Genomic DNA, 19,713 nt, shown 5'->3' with positions numbered 1-19,713 from the left:
ATTATTGCACTAAGGGGACCAGAGTTAAAGTCCTAATTCCTTATTACCAGTTTGTGTGATCTTTGGTGAATTTCTTACATTTTCTACGTCCAAGTTTCTTTATGGGAATAATAATTGCACTGTCTTTGTTGCAGGGTCTCGGTAATGGTAAAAAACGAAGTAATGTATGCATGTGATTTGTTCTGTAAACTGCTACGAGTAATGATATTTTATGGAGAGTAACATTAGCTAATATGTATACACATATACAAATATATATACATAGGTGTGTGTATGTATGTGTGTACACACACACACATATATGTATATATCTCAAATTGGTTTTGTGGCAAAGAAGCAATAAATTACAAAAAGGGATTGTAGAATTTTGCGGTTGACTCCCTAACTAGTGTCTTGCGTTTCAAATGCAGATGGCCTCATATATCTGTTTCAAAGAAACCAGCCAACTATTCTCCAGGGGTGCTGGATAGGATGCACTACGAAAATACTCTTGTTTAACCAGACGGAATCACAGCTGTCTCTACCAAATCCAACTGTATCAGGAAAAAAAGGAAAATTAGAGAAGGGAAAAAAGTTTCAACACTCAGAATTATTCTCTGTATTTAAACAATTATAGTCTCATTTTATTTCAGAATACCCTTGAAAAATGATCTTTACTATAAAGCCACAACATTATACATATAGACAAAACCTTGTTAGCAAAACCTTGTTACATGAGCACTGATTGTTATAGTACTGTATAGATATCTAAGATATTAAAAAATGCAAACATATGTGCCCTGCAGGCTGTACTAGGATTTCTCTCTCTCTCTCTCTGCATATATTTTCATATACATATATATGCATCTATATGCGTTTTCAATACTTGTACTGCAAGCATGTCACTAAGATTTCATCATTGCAAAGGATTATTACCTGTGATCCAAAAAGTATGCTGATTTTTCAGGGTTATTCATTGAAAATATACAAATGCATATCAGGGTCTATCTCAGTGCTTAAAAAAGCCTGGTCTACAAGTACTACAAAACTGAGCTAGGGGCTCAAACTGAATCGATTCCTCAGGTTTTCATAGAGTGTTAATAAAGCAGAAATCTATGGCTTATTATGTGCTCTTTGAAGGCTGGTTTGTAAGTTTTATAAGCGGAAAAACAGTACAATATGCAAAATGAATTAAGCCAAAAGTCTAGTTAGGTATGAAATGACCTTAAAGTGGAAGTCATTTACAAGGCATCTGATGCTTAGTAGGTACCAAATTAAAAAACATTTTTTTCTTGATCTTTAGAGCAAGAGTGTGAGGTATTATGTGTAAAAGAAACTATCACCTCCCCCCAAATAAAAAGACAGAAGGCACAAAAATTAAAACTCTTTAGGTGATGGGGCAGAAAATTTTAAGTGAATCAGTGTATTTTCATGGAAAAAACCTCCAGAATTTGCCTTTTGATTTTCAGAAACTGAGGGAGGTCCCAGAAACTATAAATTGGCATCCCAAAGTGGACTTCCCCACATCTTTAATAAAAGTGTGACAAAGTATCATGTCTTTAAATTTCTAATGGCAGATATGTTTTTGGTAAAATGTATACTCTAGATGACAAAATTTAATGGATCAAGATACAAAAATCACACTTTCCTGGGCACATTTTCACTGCATTATACATGATTTGGCTAAACGGTAAAAATCAACATCTTACATTCTTCATTTTTATTAATATTTTTCAACTAGCATTAACATAGGAATGGAATGCAACAGAAAATGATTGTACAACTGTATCATGCAATATCCTGACTTCTCAGTCATGATGCTATAGCCAATGATAGGAGGGGAGTGTATTTTTTTTCTGTAAGTCTTTTATGTTTGCATAACATCTTTTAGGATCAAAATATAAATGAATGCAGACTGTGAGGCGGTTTCAAAGATTTCAGAATGCCTATTAAAGCGTGCCAGAAATGTCCCTGTTCCTAGAATACAGAGCGGTTGCTTGAAGGCCCAAACTACAGCAGTCCTGGCCGCTGCTACTTCTAGTCTTTCGATACTGCTATTCTTTATCCTGATGACCTGTGGGTAGTGAGGTCACGGGCTTCTGTGGGTCCAAAAAAGATTATCCCACAATTTCTGCAGGCTCAGTGACCAACTTGGATCCGTCCCATGCTGTCTTGAACTGTTCAGGAACAGGAAATTCTTTCTGGTAGAGGGATAACAAGAGTGCTGGTTAATAAATGAAGATCTCGTGGGTTGATGGGGATATGATTGGGGATGTAGACTCTAAGCGATGAGTCTAGTGCAAATATTAATAATATGGAAATAGATCTTGATCAATGACACCTGTAAAACCCAGTGGAATTACGCGTCGCCTATGGGAGGGGGTATGGGAGTGGCAGGGAAAGAACATGAATCTTATAACCATGAAAATATATTCTAAATTAATTAATTAAATAAAATTTCCATAACTTAAAAAAAATAACCCCAAACCCCCCAAATAAATGAAGGTGGTCTTACACAAGTAGTGGGCATGTGATTAATGGACATGATGGGCAAAGAGCTTGTATCTGAAGCAAACCTACTCTGCAGAAGCCGTTTCAATTCTACACAGAGACAAAACCTTTTTTCCAAGTCGTATCATTAACTGTCTATTGCACTAATAGATAGGCTGTATTATGACTCTAGGGACTAAGGGACATTCTCAGAAGAGCGGATCCAGCCCGAAGCCTTTCAGCCAGCCACACGAGCTTCCTGAAGAGGCTCCAGAGCCGAGGAGAGCAGAAACTCTGCTTGTCACAGCGGCAGCAGCCCAGGAAGAACAACCTTTTCAGGATGGGACCCACGACGGTCAGTCTCCTAAGGGGAGTGATTTTCTGTCACCTCAGGTCAATATTATCAGATGATGTGGGTGACCTGGAGCACACGTTTCTTTCCAAAATGGACATTCTGCTGAAATACACAGCTGCATTTAGCTGGAGGCCAGCCAGCTGTTTAATCAGGCTCTTTCTTTTGAATAATCATATACATTTTTGTTTTTATGGCAAGTACTTGCTGAGTGGCAGCGTTACCTTCAGCAGAGCTAATGGAAAGTCTCAGAAGGGAAACACCAAGAAAGCACATCTTTACTCTTCTGAAGAATGGTTTGGAGGGCAGCTGGGTAGCTCAGTGGATGGAGAGTCAGGCCCAGAGATGGGACGTCCTGAGTTCAAATCTGGCTTCAGACACTTCCCAGCTGTTTGACCGTGGGCAAGTCTCTTAACTCCTATTGCCTAGCCCTTACCAGTCTCCTGCCTTGGAACCAATACACAGTATTGATTCTAAGATGGAAGATAAGGATTAAAAAAGAAAAGAATGGTTTGACTAGCTGGTTTTAAAACAAAACAAAACAAAACAAAACAAAACAAAATACTCACCTTCTGTCTTAGAATCAATACTAAGTATTGGTTTCAAGGCAGGAGACTGGTAAAGGCTAGGCAATGGGGGTTAAGAGACTTGTCCAATGTCATAGAGTTAGGAAATGTCTGATTTCAGATTTCAACCCTGGACCTCTTGTCTATAGGCTTGGCTCTCAATCCACTGAGCCACCATTTTTGTTTTTGAAAGCTGTGACCCAAGGGCATGTGGGAAGGACACAGAGGGGGAGTGCTGATTTCTAAGGGGTGTCTGCTCCCTGCCTCCTGTAGGAGCAGTGCCGGTCAAACTTTTGTCCTCCCTTCAAATCCCCTCTTTCTCTGGGGAGGATAGTTATAGTAGCAGTGACTCAACAAAGCAAAGCTGCTCCTCCTCCTCATCTGGAAAACTGGCCAGTAGATCATGATTATCTGGAAGGTTTTCTTCCAGAGCATCTCAGGTTGAGATTTATTTTTATCTGAAAAAAGATTTAATTTACCTTTTCCCATGCATAGAAGCCCTACCTTACCCACAGTTTTAGTTACCTGTACTCAACTGTGAATTCCAGGGAAAGGAGAGCATTAAGAGGGGGGGCTGCTGGTGGATAAGGGAGGGGGCCAGCACATGGTTCAAGAGCATGTGGAAGCCAGACCTTAAGGCGCACAGACAGAAGATAGACACTGAACCAGGCAGGCAGCGAGGTGGGCAGAGTGGGGCAAAGGCTTCCTCTCTCTCCATGCCAGAGATCTGCATTCTCTGCAGCTGTCAGTTCTGCTTTTACTTGGAAGTTTCTGTATTTATTTATTTATTTTTTTGTGGGGAGGCGGGAGGCCACAGAGTGCAAGCCAGAGGGAAGGAGGGCAGAGAGCACAATACCAAAGAGTAATGCTAACAGAGGTGGTAAAAGCTAAAAGCTAAATAAGAACGTGGCTTCAGGCATCTCCTGGGAGTCTTGGAATGTATCCCCGGTGGGTAAGGGAAAGCTATTGTACATTTTTATATAATAATGCATAATGTACTTTATTATTACTACATTTGACGTTGACAGTGTCTTACTTTATGATACATATGTATGTACAGGGAAATTAGTCTGTATGGAGTCAAGGTGTTTGCTTATATCTGCAGATTCAGTCGTCCACAGTAGGTCTTAGAACAACATTCCCCTGTTGGTAGGGAGGCTCTACTGTAACAATTATCAGTTATTTCTATATAATTCTTGAAGGCTTAAGGATGATATTTGTAAAATATTTTGCAAATTTTAAGATTCTGTGTAAATAATAGCTATTTTTAATAGCACTGAGGCAATTTAGACACACATTTTGGACTCACTGCAGTCTATTACCAGCCATGAATTGTATGAAATAAGTGGACTAAGCAATACTAAACTGGAGCTGTGTGATCTGAGGGAGAGATGGGCTAGCCAAGTGGCGAGCGTGAGGGTCACCGATGGACAGCTTCAGGATTTCACAAATATCCATATAATGTTTAAAAAAATCTAGGAAAGGGTCTCTATCAGGCTGAGTAGATCCCAAGTGGAGAATTAATGGGAAGGCACAGATGAGGCACATTAGAGGAGAAAGTATGAATGGGTTGTGGAGACCTGCACCAGAGAGATCCCAGATTCATGGAAGTATTGGAACATGAGCTCAGAGTTGAATAAATGCTTAAGCAAACACATGGATGTTAACCAGGGAGAAGAAAGAAGTCTATCTACTCACATAATCCCCATCTTGTGGAATGAGTATGTTCATTTCAGATGACTTGGCACTCACGATCTCACAATCTAAAGTTTCTTCACTGAGGTATATGTGGCAGCCTTCTGTCTTATTAATTGAAATTGTTGGCACTTTCCCCATAACCTGCAATGAAAACAAATGAACAAACCTACAACACTATGCTAATACATATTATAAACATGGAAAAATTCTAAAGTAAAATTCAGGAGGCTATAAACAAGCCTCATGAATATATTTGGGCAAGGGCAAAAGGATATGTTATATTTCAATGGTGGGTTCCCAGGATCAAAGATAAAACTGCCATTTTGGGAAAAAGAATCATGAGAAAGGATTTTCAAATCTTAGAATCCCCCTCCCTGAAAAGGAGATAGAGGTCCTTAATTTATGGTAGCCACTATGTCAAGAGATGGCTTAACAGTTACCTCTTAGCAGGACTGCAATGGTCATGGACAAATGTTCTTTTGTTGATAGTGATATGTGTTTTCATATATTTACACTTTTTTCTTCTATATATCTTTGCCAAATTTGGATTAACATAGATATTAAGTATTATCACATTATATGGTACAAATAGTAAATTAAATGGTCATTTAAATGTGATAGCTGACTGATGAATAATTTTCTGAACCTAAACATAAAGCAGAAGCAGAATGGTCCTCTTTAGCAAAGTCTATATGTATCTATATGTATATTATCTCATATGTTACATTAACTTCATAAGACAGGTGAGGTAAGTATCTTCAGGTACCTTGAAGATAATAAAGCTCTCTATATATTGGGGTTTATTTTCAGAAGGCTGGGTTGTAGAGTAGAGGCAGGGGTAGACCACTCACAGAACTACTTCCAATGTGCCCAATAGGAGAATAAATGCTGTGCAATGTTTGCAAATAGTCAAGTGCTACCAAAAATTCTGCTTAGTTTTAAGTTTCTCTCCATCAACCAGGCTTTAGAAATCTCCCAGGCGTTCTACAGTAGAGTCAAATGTTTCCTCTCCTACTGTATTACAGTTCCACAATTTTCCTTCTTGAAATGGTAATTAAAGTGATAAGAATTTCTCCTCTTTTATCCTAAAAGCAATGCTGAGTTACAAACTGCTAAACTCACGGAGATGGTTCTACTGATGCCAGGTATTCCCTTGAGTAACTCTGTTACCACATAGCTCAGTGCAAAACAGAAGAGGTAGTTTAGAGTCATGTAAATGGTGGGGCTTTCCATGATAAACAAAAAGGAAATCCAGAAGCAGACAACACTAACATTTCATTAATTTTTGTTGTAATTACTTTTCACAGGAGCAAAGGACATTTGACATGGATAACATTGGTCAGAGTTTTGTATAAATGGATGGAGAAATGAGACTGGGCACCAAACAAATCACTTATGGGAGCAACTATCTATTTCAATACCATTTTAAATTTAATTTCACAAAACAGTAGTGGACTGACATACCAAGTTCAATTTTGACACTGAGACGAGCTCTCCCTTATGAATCTGGGCAGGGTGTAGAAAAACACTCTTTTGGTTACTAAGAAGAAATTATTTTTTCTTTTATTACCCTTTTATTTCTAAGGTACATATAGACTTTTGAGTATGCCACTTTGATATTAACAAATCTATTTATAAATCAGTGTGAGAATTTATTTCCATATACTGCATTCATTCCTATATATTAGGGAGAATAACTGTATTTCTGTGTCTAGGATCTGGGTCAGAGATAGCATTTCTTTGTCCATGGGAATCTCAAGGAATGTCTTCCTTTTTAAAAAAAATTTGGTTAAGAGATTAAGGGGAGAACAGGCCTTTTCTAGCCAAAGAAACTATCTACCTGCGGGTTTGGGAAAGGGCTGGGGGTTTGATGGACTACCTCTTAATAAGCTATCACCAATTAAAGATGTCTTGGGATGATCAAGGGAAGGGCTGAATAATGAGCTCCTAAAAATCTATTTATTGGGCTGTCTAACCCAGCTCAGGTTACCCCTGTTCCCTGAGAGAGCCATGGAGACATATCACTTTATCAGTTATGATGCTGGCCTAACCAATAAACCTGATGTAATCAATAAACTTAAATTCTTACCCGCAAATCAGTCTCTTAAGATAATTTTAATTGTAACAGCAGTGACTGCATTTTTGACTGTCTTTAAGGTGACTAAACAAGCACAGACATTCCAGCAAAGATGTGCTTAAACCCCCCCCAAAACTCTCCTCCCCTCCCTCCCAATTCTCCATGTGACATATATACATAGTAGAAAAGATATTTCTATGCAGAAACACAAAGAATTCATGAATTCATTCTTACTGTGATGGACCCAATGCACATTAGCATAGCACTGTTTACCTCCTAGAGAGACAACACAGAAAGCTGATAATCTCTCACTGATTCATTAATTTTTGTCCTTTTTGTTGTTGTTGAGACTGTGAGGGAGCCCCAAATAGATGTATTTGTTCTGCTCATTATGGGGTATAATTTTTCTGTAATTGTTTCCAAGGTTTTCTAAAATAGCCACATGAAGCTGGGTGTGGTGAAGCATGCCTGCAATCCTTTGCTATGGAAAAGGCTGAGGCTGATGGATCTCTTGAACTTGGGAACTCTGAGCTACAGTAGGATTAAAAAAGAGTGGATGTCCACATTAAGTCTGGCATGAAGATAGTGAGACCCTGGGAGCTCCCAGGAGGTCACTAGAATGCCCACAGAAGAGTGAACCAGCCCAGGTTGCAAACAGAGCTCCTTTGCCAATCAACAGTTTGATCTGGCACTTAATTGGCTACTGTATTTTCAGCAATGATATCACAGACTTTCCCCTTACCAGCTGATGTTTGGGTGTGAACTATAGTGTCTGTCAAGCTAATTTGGAGTCTCTTGAGATAGAGAAAACATATAAACTATTAATATGTCACTTGGCTGGGAGATCACTTGGGATAAGAGAAGAACATCTTGAGAAGGGGAAGAAGGTGAAAGAACTCAAGAGGACTTTTTATAAAGAGAAAGAAAAGATTCAGTGTCTGGAGAATCCTGTTGTCAAAGGTGGACAGTCTGAATGGAGTGGCACCACAGACTGACTTCCAATCTCATGCAGAATGCTGTGAGGTAATAGAAATGTATAGACTGATAATTGGGGCAGAGTAATAGACAAGATCTATTAATGATGTATCTCATGGCAGTCAAGTCTTTTCACTGTTTTCTCTATTTTTCAGGCAGGAAATAAATGAAACTGACTCATTTGGCTATGCTGGTAAAGCAAGTTAGTGGGAATAAACTCATGGGAATTTAAAACCTCTTCCCTCCCTCCTTTCCTTCCTTCCTTCCTTCCTTCCTTCCTTCTTTCCTTCCTTCCTTCCTTCCTTCCTTCCTTCCTTCCTTCCTTCCTTCCTTCCTTCCTTCCTTCCTTCCTTCCTTCCTTCCTTCCTTCCTTCCTTCCTTCCTTCCTTCCTTCCTTCCTTCCTTCCTTCCTTCCTCCCTCCCTCTCTCCCTCCCTCCCTCCCTCCCTACTTTTTTCCTGCCTCCCACCCTCCCTGCTCTTGTTTGTCTAGGTTTCTGTTTACACCATAATAACCGATTATCTCTACAACTAAGAAGTAGCAGGTAGTTTGACTCTAAATACAGAGCACTTTCCTCCTGCCATTCACTGGACCTTTTCTTAGGAAGTTACTATGGTATTAGGCAAGGGGAGAACCTGCATATTTTTGTTTTGTGCTGAAGCTTACCTGAATTTGTATATCCTTGGAATTGATTACTTCCACAATGCCCACAACATTATCAAATACAAGGCCAAACTTCTTGCAATTGTCTAGGAAAAAAACACAAATTCCACAAAATATATGCAATTGCTTTTCCATGAAATGAATTGTCATAATAATTTAAAACCACAGGTCTGTCCTACCGATTGTAATGGAATTTATTTTTCCTTTAATTTGTAGTGTTGATTTGTTACATTTGAAAATGTAAGCCACTTGTTTCAGCTCAGTGTTGGAAATCACAAGGTTGTTGATATTCTCTTGATATTCCTAAAAGAAAAACAAACATTGCATGTAGATACCTATAGATAGACTGATTATTGAAATGTGCCCAGAATTTGGCACTTATGTATTTTAATATCTTCTCTTTCAAAACCTCTTCCATAGAACCTGGGCTTTAGTTTCAAAATTTTCACTCTGTTGATGGAAAATGTTGCTATTGTTGGCTGATCATTTAGAGTTACCTTCTGGGGAATTATGTTCTTTATTTCTATGCAGAACTGAGAGTATTTCCCCTATTGGTTTGAGTTTGATGGACGTATACCTGTGTAGATCATGGACTGGCTGTTTTTTTGTATACTCTTGCTAATGAGTTAAACTGGGCAAAGAAGCTAAGGGATGAGCAGTAAATTCTATAAAATCTGCCCAATTGGATCAAAGTATGTATATTTAACATGGTCTCTAATGGTTAAATCATTTGGAAATTTGGGGTAGGGAAAATATCTAGGGAAGCCCATGGCCTTGGTGGAACAATCGATTTTCACCTAAATGCCATATTTCTGCTACTTCTATTTCTGTAATCAAAGTTTTACTTTTTTTAACCAATAGAACTCTATTTTCTCTTCCTCCCAATCACCACACTATTGGGAAAAAAATCCCATGCAACAAATAAGTAGAGTAAAATGAAACAAATTTCCTCATTGGCCATACTTAAAAATATGTCATCTGTACCCTGAAACTATCACCTCTCTCAGGAGATGGATAGCAAGCTTCATCATTGGTCCTTTGGAATCATGGACAGGCATTGCATTAATCAAGAATTCTTATAGTTTAAATAAAAGTTGTTTGTTTTTACACTGCTTTTGTTATTACAAGGATTATTCTCCAAGTTTTTCTAATTTCATTATTTATCAGTTTATAAAAGACTTTGAAATTGTTCATTTTTACAATATTGATGTCATAGTATAGATTCTGCTATGTCTCTATGGAGAGCTTGTTGAAAGTTGTAGATATTATGGAGGGATGTGACCCCATTTAGTTTGGGTCAACCTGACAGGTGGTAAACATGTGAAGGTAGAACAAAATGTGTTGGGGAAATGGTTTGGTTTTATGCCTTCTTGATCTCACTCTGGGTGGACTGGATAAACATTCATACAACTATACTTACCACTCTCCATTTCTTTCCTTCTAGCTCTAGCATGGGAGGGTGGTTCTGCTGCAAAGGGGATTGTGGAGAGATAGAACTTGGAGTGTGGTTTTTAGTAGGAGACTGAGTTTGTCCTCCTTGAGCCCTCAGCTTGGGATTCTTATGTGTCTTCTGGTCATCAGACACATGTCGGAGTCCTAGAAAAACAAACCCACAAACAGGTAGCCATTAATATTTTGTGGAAAGGGAAGCTCTCTTCCTCAGCTGGGAAGAACTATAAGAAACCATAATTTGAGCAGGATGACATCATTTATAATGCTTGTCTAAAGACAGGTGCCACCTGCTCTTCTGCAGACTCCAAGATCCTTGGTTTGGGTAGCATCTAAGAGGTCTAGATAATAGCCTAGCAACTATCCTACCAACTGAAACACCTCTGCTTTGAGTGTCTGAAGCAGATGGGTAGAATTTCATGTTTTCTAGGAACACATCATGGCAATAAAAATAACAACATGGCTCATATATTTACTTACATGAAGATAAAACATTTTATATCTTATTAACTTAGAATATGCCATTAAGCTCAACTATAATAATAAATGCAATTTCATTTCATAGATGAGTAATCTGAGGTCTGGTGAAGGGTTTTTCTAAGAAGGGTCAGGATTAGAACCTTTGTCTGTCGACTAGTGTATTTTATTACTCTCTCCTGCCCCCCAATACCTGAGCAAAACAAAAATACAGTGCCATGTCCTTTTCAGCTTTAACTTTAATTCAGTTAATTGTTACTGAAAATCGAACAACATACAATTAATTAATCTCTTTCATGTACTCTGATCCAGCAACCCTGGACTTCTCTCTTTTCCTTGCACAGAGTACTCCATACTCTGCCTCTGTATCTCTGCACAATTTGTTCTTCATGCCTGGAATGAATTTCCTTCATTAACCATGCCTTCCCCGAACATAGCCTGCTTCGCTATTGTTTAGGCTCCATGCAAGAGGCCACAGTTTCCACTATACTGATAGAATCCCCTGGTAATGCTTAGTTGATATTTGGTCTGCAGACAGTTAAGTACTATAATGAATACAGGGCAGATTTTGAACGTGGAGCCCCTGAATTCTGATCTTAACTCTACTGAATTACTTTACCTGTAGGAAGGGAATATATTTTTGTCCCAATGGCATTCACATGTGTGTATGGCATGAGAATAGATTGGCTCACTTATGCCAACCAGTGATCAGCATAAGCCGTGACATATTGTAGGAAGATTTGTATACCTGGTGTTACTAGACAGGGGAGACACACTTATTGTTCGTGTTCTCTAACCTTTAGTAATAGCTTCTCCCTGGTTAAGTTGAGCAAACAAAGCTGAGCGTGATGGTGAGGATTCGTCTTTTCTGCCTTCATTATCAAAGATTGGAGGTGGTCCTGGAGGTGGTGGAGGAGGAGGGGGTGGGGGAACACCCTGCCCACTGGAGAGGACAGACAGTGCTGATGCAGGGGATGCTACTGGACCCTGTGAAAAAGGAAAAAAAGAGGATTCTAAAACAATTTTTTTTTGCTTTAAGAACTGTAATTACTTTAGGCAACTAGACATTGCCTTGAAAATACCAATCTCATAGAATTGTTATGAGGCTCAAATGAAATAATGCAGGTAAAGCAACTTGCAAACTTGCAAAGCAAAAGCACCATGTATGTCAGCTATTTTTGGTATCTATATTTTCAGGAATATATTTCTAACTAACTATATCTCATCCATCTTTCTCTCTCCCTCTCTCTCTCTCTCTCTCTCTCTCTCTCTCTGTCTCTCTGTCTCTCTCTGGATTTCCAGGGATGTGTGACAAACATGCCTACAGTTTTAGGCCTCTTTAAAAGTCTAGCAAAAAGTCATGACTTGGATTTTTTTCTTATCCTTTGTTTTTGCTACTTCCATACAGGAGAAAGATCAGTTTTATACCTGAACCACTCTTGTGCATTATAGAACCACAGACCTGGACTCAGAAGAGGTCATCTATTCTCACTCTTAGCCAACATCTGACAGGTGGTCCTTTAGTCCATCCCATTTTTGGACAGCTGTGACCTAAGCAAGGACCAGGTGCTTGGAAAAAAGTCAGAGAAGAACTCTTCTATAGTTCTGGAAACTGGATCAGTTTTCTCCTGGGTTCTGAATGCTTCCTTTTATATTGCCAAGAAGGACTGTGAGAATTTTATTTGGAAGCATAAAGTACTGATGGACTTTTAATCATCTAATAAAGTTCCAGTACTGGGATTCCAGATGCTTTCATCCCAAAAGTTTTTTGTTTCTCTTACTCCTTCTGTACATTATGACTCATAGAGTAAGTAAAGAAATGGACAATTGGCCTGCTGCTGGAAACACTACTGCTTTATACTCTGATTTTGTGGAAAGGGGAGATGATACGGGCTTCTGAAGTCACAGAGGTTCTATCACTCTCAGAATTCAGAGCTGCTCCCAAAGCACCATTAGAGAGCACTGAAACCAACAAGTTGCATATTTAAATTCTTGTAACTATGATACATTTGGATGGCTGACCCAGGAATACTAAACAAAGAATTCACTACACCAAAGAAATAAATATTGAAAACCAAAGCCCACACAAATAAGGGAACCCAGAAGAAAAGTTGAACCTGGGTCTTTAACTTACCTTTGTATGCCCTCAAATTCTGTAGTATCACCACCATGGAAAACGATTCAATGGCCTTGTTTCCAAGGTTACTTTTGCAATTAACATTCAGAGACTAATGCATAAAGTATACTTGAAACCGAACTGATTAAGCATCCTCTTAACTGGATCAAGTTAGGGCACCCCTTGGAATACACCATGTTATCTTTTCCATTCTCTCTCCTCTCATATTAGATGTTGAGAGATGACATCACCAGGCACCAAAGCTTTCTACATTATCGTTGAAGCAGGGGGCTATTTAATGTCATCTCCATTACCTGGAATAACAGCAGCAGCCTAAAGACCTCCTCTATGGCCAGAGCTGTTCTGATTTTGCCACCCTGAAGCATGCCTTGTAAGGGTATCTGGCAGCAAGGACTGCCTGACTCCACAATGTATCAAATGAAAGAATTCACCACTCACTAGAAAATGATGTCAAAGATAGCATGTACAGAACTTGAATTGAGTGATAAGAGATGCCTGACTTTTCTTATTGTCACCAGCCATTAGAAAGATCCAAAGACATAGAGAAGCACATTGATTTGTGCCACTCCTTAGCCTGGGACTTCAGTTTGTTTGTGTAGAGGACCTCAGGGAGCCAGATGCAGTAAAATGCCTCTTCCAAGGGGACTTGAGTTTATCATTCCCGTGCCAAGCTTCAGGGCAGCAAAGGTACCAGGGGCCTTGTGCTTCTGAGATGAAGACATTGGGATGTAAAGTGTCTACTTGACAGGGCTCATTTCTTCTTATATCCCAGGTCCTTGCTGATGGGCTTGGAGGAGCCAGGAAAGTTTACATTACTATCCCACTTTCATCCCTTGTTCAGTCATTACTGAATCTTGGACAGTGGGGCGTTCCCAGTCTTCCATACCATTGCATGCAAATTCAAACTTCGTCTCCCCCTATATTTAGAGTTCCTAGTCAACATCTTCTGTGAAAAAGATCCTTCCCCATCCTACTTTTCCCTGTCCTCTCATCTCTATCCACTTCTGCCTATTCCTGATCTTTAAAAAATAGTCTTCCATATTCTCCTGTGTCAACCCATTCCATGATGCTCTTTTGATCCCTGCTATTATTTTTTGAGTTACACATAGAGAAGCAAAATATATTAAGTCCCCTGTTACTGTAAATAGGATTCCCAAATTCTACATTTACCATGAAACTTTTTTCTATATAAGGCACCACATTAGTTTAGGGGACATAAAGAAGAAAAGAATCCAAGATCTTATGGATACGTATATATGCACATACACACAAAAATGGTGCAGGGTAGAATGTAATGAGGTCATCCAAACTGCTCAAGGAAGATTTTGGCAAGGGGGAGGATACATTCAGTTGGGAATGAATGTTGAAGCGAAATATCATAAAGGCTACAATAGAAATGCTATCTAAATTGACCTCTACAAAAAGAAATTACTTTTAAAAGACAGAGAGAGAAAAGAGATTATTTTCCAGGAACAGACTTAAGTAAATGCATGAAGGAAAGAATTAAATTGGGAATGAGAACTAATACATTAGCTCCTCCTCTATGCATATAGAAATCTTTGTTTTCCTTCAAGTTTCTATTTAAGTACCATTTCCTCTATGAAGACAAGATAGTCTATAATATAAGTTTTTGTGGTCTTCAAGTATTTAAAGGTGTGCCATGCGGAGAAGGAATTAGAATTGTTCTATTTGAGTCCAAAAGGTAGAACCAGGAGCAATAGGGGGAAGCAAAGTTAGCCTCAATGCCAGGAAAAACATTTCTAAAAAGTAGAAGGACTGTCTCAGAGGTGGTAGTGGGGGGGAGGGGGTTCTCCCTCCTTGGCAGTCAAGTAAAAACTAGATGATTAATTATTGGTTAAATTTTGTAGTAGAAATTCCATTTATGTATAGGTTGAACTGGATAGTTTTCCTTCCTTCCTTCCTTCCTTCCTTCCTTCCTTCCTTCCTTCCTTCCTTCCTTCCTTCCTTCCTTCCTTCCTTCCTTCCTTCCTTCCTTCCTTCCTTCCTTCCTTCCTTCCTTCCTTCCTTCCTTCCTTCCTTCCTCCTTATCTTCTGTCTAAGAGTATTGGTTCTAAGGCAGAAGAGTGGTAAGGGCTAGGCAATGGGGGTGAAGTGATTTGGCCAGGGTCACACAGCTAGGAAGTGTCTGAGGTCATATTTGAACCTAAGATCTCTTATTTCTAGGATTGGTTCTCAATCCACTGAGCCACCTAGCTGCCCCCAACTAGAAAATTTTTAATGCTCCTTCCAATTTTCAGATTCTGTGGCTTACATCTCCCCTCTATCACTTGCTGACTGAGTAGTCTCAGGCAAATTATTTCCTCTCAGTTACTTCATCCTCAGTTTCTTCATCAGCAAAATGGTTAGGTTAGACTAGACAGCCTCTAAGGTTCTGCCCAGTTCTAAACCTGTGATTGCGTGAAGGACTATGCATAGTTCTCAGTAGAGGCATTTTGAACAAACATATAACCTGTAAGTAAACTATTCAATAAAATATATCCTTTTGTGCAAATTAATTAGGTAACTTAGGCCCATCAAAAAGCCATGTCTTTAGTGATTAGTGGAGGTTTTATTATTTTTTTGCTGTTAGTTGAAAAATGGATTCAAATTTAGTTCTTTATCATGACATCATATGTCTCAAAGCTGGAAGAAACATTGAGTATCTGAGAAAGTCCCCTGCCTTCCAGTTGCTATCCTGATGCTCACTTGATATGTGAGACCATTAAGAGGCACAATTACCCAGGTAATACTGAGTGGGCTGGAGACTATAAAACAAGTAGTAAGTTCACTAGCACAATGATATTTCCCACTTGGCCATGTTGTTCCTTCTCAAGAAGGAGATTGTGTAAAAAGTCAGGAAAATAGTTAGATTATCATTTCAGAAACCTCAGGAGAGATGAGTAGAACCAGTTTACTTACTCAAAAACCAATGAGTAAACAATAACCTTCACACGAAACTTTGTCTTTACTGCTCTTTTTGGAGTCACTGTTAGGAATCACTCAATTATCCCATGTTTTCAGTCAATGGAAAGTTTTGAAATATCAAAAAGATATTAAGAATGGGTGTACAGCTTTCTGAATAGGAAGACCAGTACTTGCATGATTTTATTAAGTTCTAGGATCTAAAATTCATTTACAAACCAAACCAAAAAACTAAACCATAGGCTTAAAACTTGCCTTATGAACGACTCATAAGATTAACTCTGAACAGATGTTAAATGCAAAGTTATTTGACAAAGACTATTTAATAGTTATAGGACATGCAGAGATTGCAAATCCTCTTTTTCTCTAAGTTGATTTCAGCTGTTTCCCTTCAGAACAGCTGCTTTCCCCAGCTTGACACATGAGGTGTGACTACAAAGTAATGGGACTGGCTGTTATGTAGCATGTGGAAGCTATCATATCATACATACAAGCATTTGTTGTCATTAAATGTGTTACTTGTCAGTGTCCTGATCAAGTCATGCATTTATAATTTTTTTGGGGGGGTAGGGAAGAGCACAGAAATTCTTTCCTCTGATACATTTCTTGCTGGCAAGACAAAATTTAGAATTTAGGGATTATCCTCATAATTCATAACAAAATCCCTGCGTGTGCCCTAGTTATCTGAACAGTTAAGGGGGAAAAAAAAACGATCTTTGTGTCTTATACATTTGTACAACTTGGTTTTATTTTTCATCTTGTCCCAAGGTTTTTGGTAATTAGGTAACTTGACTTTGTTGCATATTGACATGTAACATAAAATAGAAAATATTTAATTAGATAGTTAAGCCAGAGAAATCTGCTACAAAAGATAGGCACCCTTCCTTTTTTTAAAGGGTTTGAGTTATTTGTATTGGTTGCCTTTACCTAATATTTCCAGATCTTCAATTTCATATAATTTCAAATATTTAACTATGGATCAGTGTATCAACATAGGTATTTGAATTCCTGAATTAAGAATCTTCTCAAAGTTCCTGCTCTTATATAATCTCCAAATGGATTATTTGAATAATAATATTTAAGAATAGGAAAATCAGTTGAATTTGGTTGACATATGCTAATATTTCTGAAAACTATTTTAGACTTCAATGATTTTGGTTCTCTCTGCGAAGTAAAAAATTGCTAACATAGTCTTAAAAAAATAAACCTTACCTTCTGCCATAGAATTGATACTATGTATTGGTCCCAAGGCAGAGAATGGTAAGGGCTAGGCAACTGGGATTGCCACTTGCCCAGGATCACAAAGCTAGTAATTGTCTGAGGACAAATTTGAACCCAGGACCTCCTGTCTCTAGGCCTGGTTCCCTTTTCCCCTGAGCTCATATATTACTAACTATTTGCTATTGAATCTTCAGTAGTTAGATGGCTCTCTCTAGAGCTGTCCTATCTATAACTATACTCTGAATTGAAAATTTTTATTTAATTAATTAATTTAGAATATTTTTTCCATGGTTACAAGATTCATGTTCTCTCTCCCCTCCTCCCACCCCCTCCCATAGCTGACATGCAATTCTACTGGGTTTTACTTGTGTCATTGATCAAGACCTATTTCCATATTATTGATAATTGCACTGGGTGATCATTTGGTATAATTATATTTTGAACAGATACTGTAGTTGGAAAGTGAGCCAGGCCTAATTTCCTCCTAAAACAAAAGCATCTCTTTCTTTGATGCTGTCTGTATGACTTGAAGTCATGGAATATTATTATAGGTCCCCTAAAAAGGAGAGTAGAAAAGCAAGAGGAGTCCACAACATACAGACAATCTAGAATTGCACAGAGAGGTATAAAGGATAGTATCAGAGAGACATATGAATGAGGAAAAAAAATGACCTAAATATGTAATGGGAGCAAAATGCAATTTCAAGAGATCTAAAGGAAGGCTCATAGTATATTGGGGCACTTAGGGGGAGACATGGGCAAAAGTTGCTGAGGATGGACAGGAATTGTAGGTTACAAATGCATCTCACAGGGAGTATCCACATAGGATCACAGATCTGTGAAATATTGAAGCATCCCCAGGGCCTTGATTGAACAGAGCAGAGTCTTAAATGCTAGTTGAATTAAGTTGCTAGAAATTGCCATGGAAGGAGCAAGGCCACTTAAGATAAATTAGAGTAGTATAGGAGTATCATGTCAGTCGTGTGTCATGCCTGGTTCAAAAGGGAAGGACTAAAATCTGCCTGACTTTTAACCCCTTGTAGAAGGGGAGGTGGGTCAGGGTATGGGATTCAGTGCTCATGTCTTGAGTCTGTCACTTTATACATCATTTACAGATGTCCCATTGATGGCCAATCAAGATTTTGGAGCTAGAAAGTTTCCCTTAGTATGGACAACATTACAATAAAGTCATCTGTGAATGGATATATTTCTTATATTAGGATTAAGGTGTAGGATCGATTTCAATCTGGAAGGGACCTTAGTGGTCATAGGATTGTGGATTTGGAGTTGGAGGGGACTTTACTGGTCATCTATTCAACCTCTTAATTTTTACAGAAAACTTGAAGCCAAGAGTGGGGAAGTGATTTGATATACACAGAGACACACACACACACGTATGCTAACCTCAACCTTTGTGTATACAAATATATAAAAACATGCACAAATATATGTATATGTAAATAATATATGCACATGCATATATGCACAGATTTTATTAATATGAATACATTAAATATTTATATACACATTCAATTAGGGAATATCTATATACAATAGACAAATGAATATATACACAGCTGTTCTCTGTCTATCTGTCTGTCTAACCTTCCATCTCTCTCTCTCTCTCTATCACTATCCATCCATCCATCCATCCATCCATCTATCTATCCATCCATCCATCTATCTATCTATCTATCTATCTATCTATCTATCTATCTATCTATCTATCTATCTATCTATCTATCTATCTATTGTTCTATCTATCTATCATTCTATTGTATCTATGTATCTATCTATCCACCCATCCATCTATCTATTCAGCTTTGATTGATTGATCTGTCTGTATATAAATCTGTCTGTCTGTCTAGCTATTCATCCATCTATCTGCCAGGATTTAAATTCAGGTCTTCTAACTCTAAATACAGTGTTCTTTACACTATACCAAGCCAACTCTACCATTTTTCAGATAAAGAAATGGAAGTCCATATAAGTTATTAATTTGTACAAGTTTACATAGGCAGGAAAGGGGAGAGGCAAGGATTTGAACCCAGGGCCTTTGCCTCCAAATTCAGCAGCTTTCCTATTGTACCACAGGACCTCCCATCAAAGAATCACACTTCTGTTTATGGGTTAATGGCTTCCTTCCAAAATTTAATCACTTGGACACAATCTGATGATTGAATGAAGCAAAGGCAGGTATAGAAGGGTGTTAGAGGTGCTGTAGTTGGGACTTGATTAGAAGTCAGGTGCCAGTATAAATTTGCATATTCAAATTCATAAATGACTGTAAATTAAGCAATAACAATTGTGATGATTGATTGTATGTTAACCTCTAAGGGCCTGGCTCCTGAAGAAGTGTTGCAGGCCATCCAAGAATTAGTGGAGGTATAGAGAGGAAATAAGTAATATGTAGTGATAAAGTTTTGATATGGTAAAGAATCTTAAAAGTTGTCCTGGAGGAAGGAGAGTGACTGAGTCAGAAGGAATTCTGTGCATGAGTTTTGGGATCTCTTTCAAGAAACGGTGCTAAGTGCATGTATCAATAATAAATAAAAATGCTCTGTTAATGCAATAGCAGTAATTCAGGCCTTTCAAATTTAGACTCCAAGACAATATAACTAAATTATTGATTTTTTTGTTTTTCTGTTTATTTAACTACCTATTAACTTCCTTATCAAGCTAAATGCATTAACAATGAGTTAAATATA

The 19,713-nt window shown here is 38.3% G+C and overlaps 1 protein-coding gene across 4 annotated transcripts in view; it reads right to left on the bottom strand.

Moving 5' to 3' along the window:
• Positions 1-589: 589 nt before the first annotated feature.
• CAP2 (cyclase associated actin cytoskeleton regulatory protein 2) overlaps positions 590-19,713 on the bottom strand; it is a 160,082-nt gene continuing 140,958 nt past the window's right edge. For all 4 annotated transcript variants that reach the window (XM_007487906.3, XM_056823475.1, XM_001376325.4 and 1 more), the window contains 6 exons: positions 11,523-11,712; positions 10,220-10,395; positions 8,979-9,102; positions 8,803-8,885; positions 5,086-5,226; positions 590-2,180 (listed from right to left, as the gene is read on the bottom strand). In XM_007487906.3, the coding sequence (XP_007487968.2) occupies positions 2,097-2,180; positions 5,086-5,226; positions 8,803-8,885; positions 8,979-9,102; positions 10,220-10,395; positions 11,523-11,712 (798 nt within the window). In that variant the 3' untranslated portion in view covers positions 590-2,096. The remainder of the gene's footprint in view (positions 2,181-5,085; positions 5,227-8,802; positions 8,886-8,978; positions 9,103-10,219; positions 10,396-11,522; positions 11,713-19,713) is intronic.

The sequence above is a fragment of the Monodelphis domestica genome, chromosome 3 (assembly GCF_027887165.1).
Source record: "Monodelphis domestica isolate mMonDom1 chromosome 3, mMonDom1.pri, whole genome shotgun sequence".
Classification (NCBI taxonomy): Eukaryota; Metazoa; Chordata; class Mammalia; order Didelphimorphia; family Didelphidae; genus Monodelphis; species Monodelphis domestica.
The sequence above is the reverse complement of the archived record's forward strand: the minus strand, read 5'-3'. Positions and strand labels throughout refer to the sequence as shown.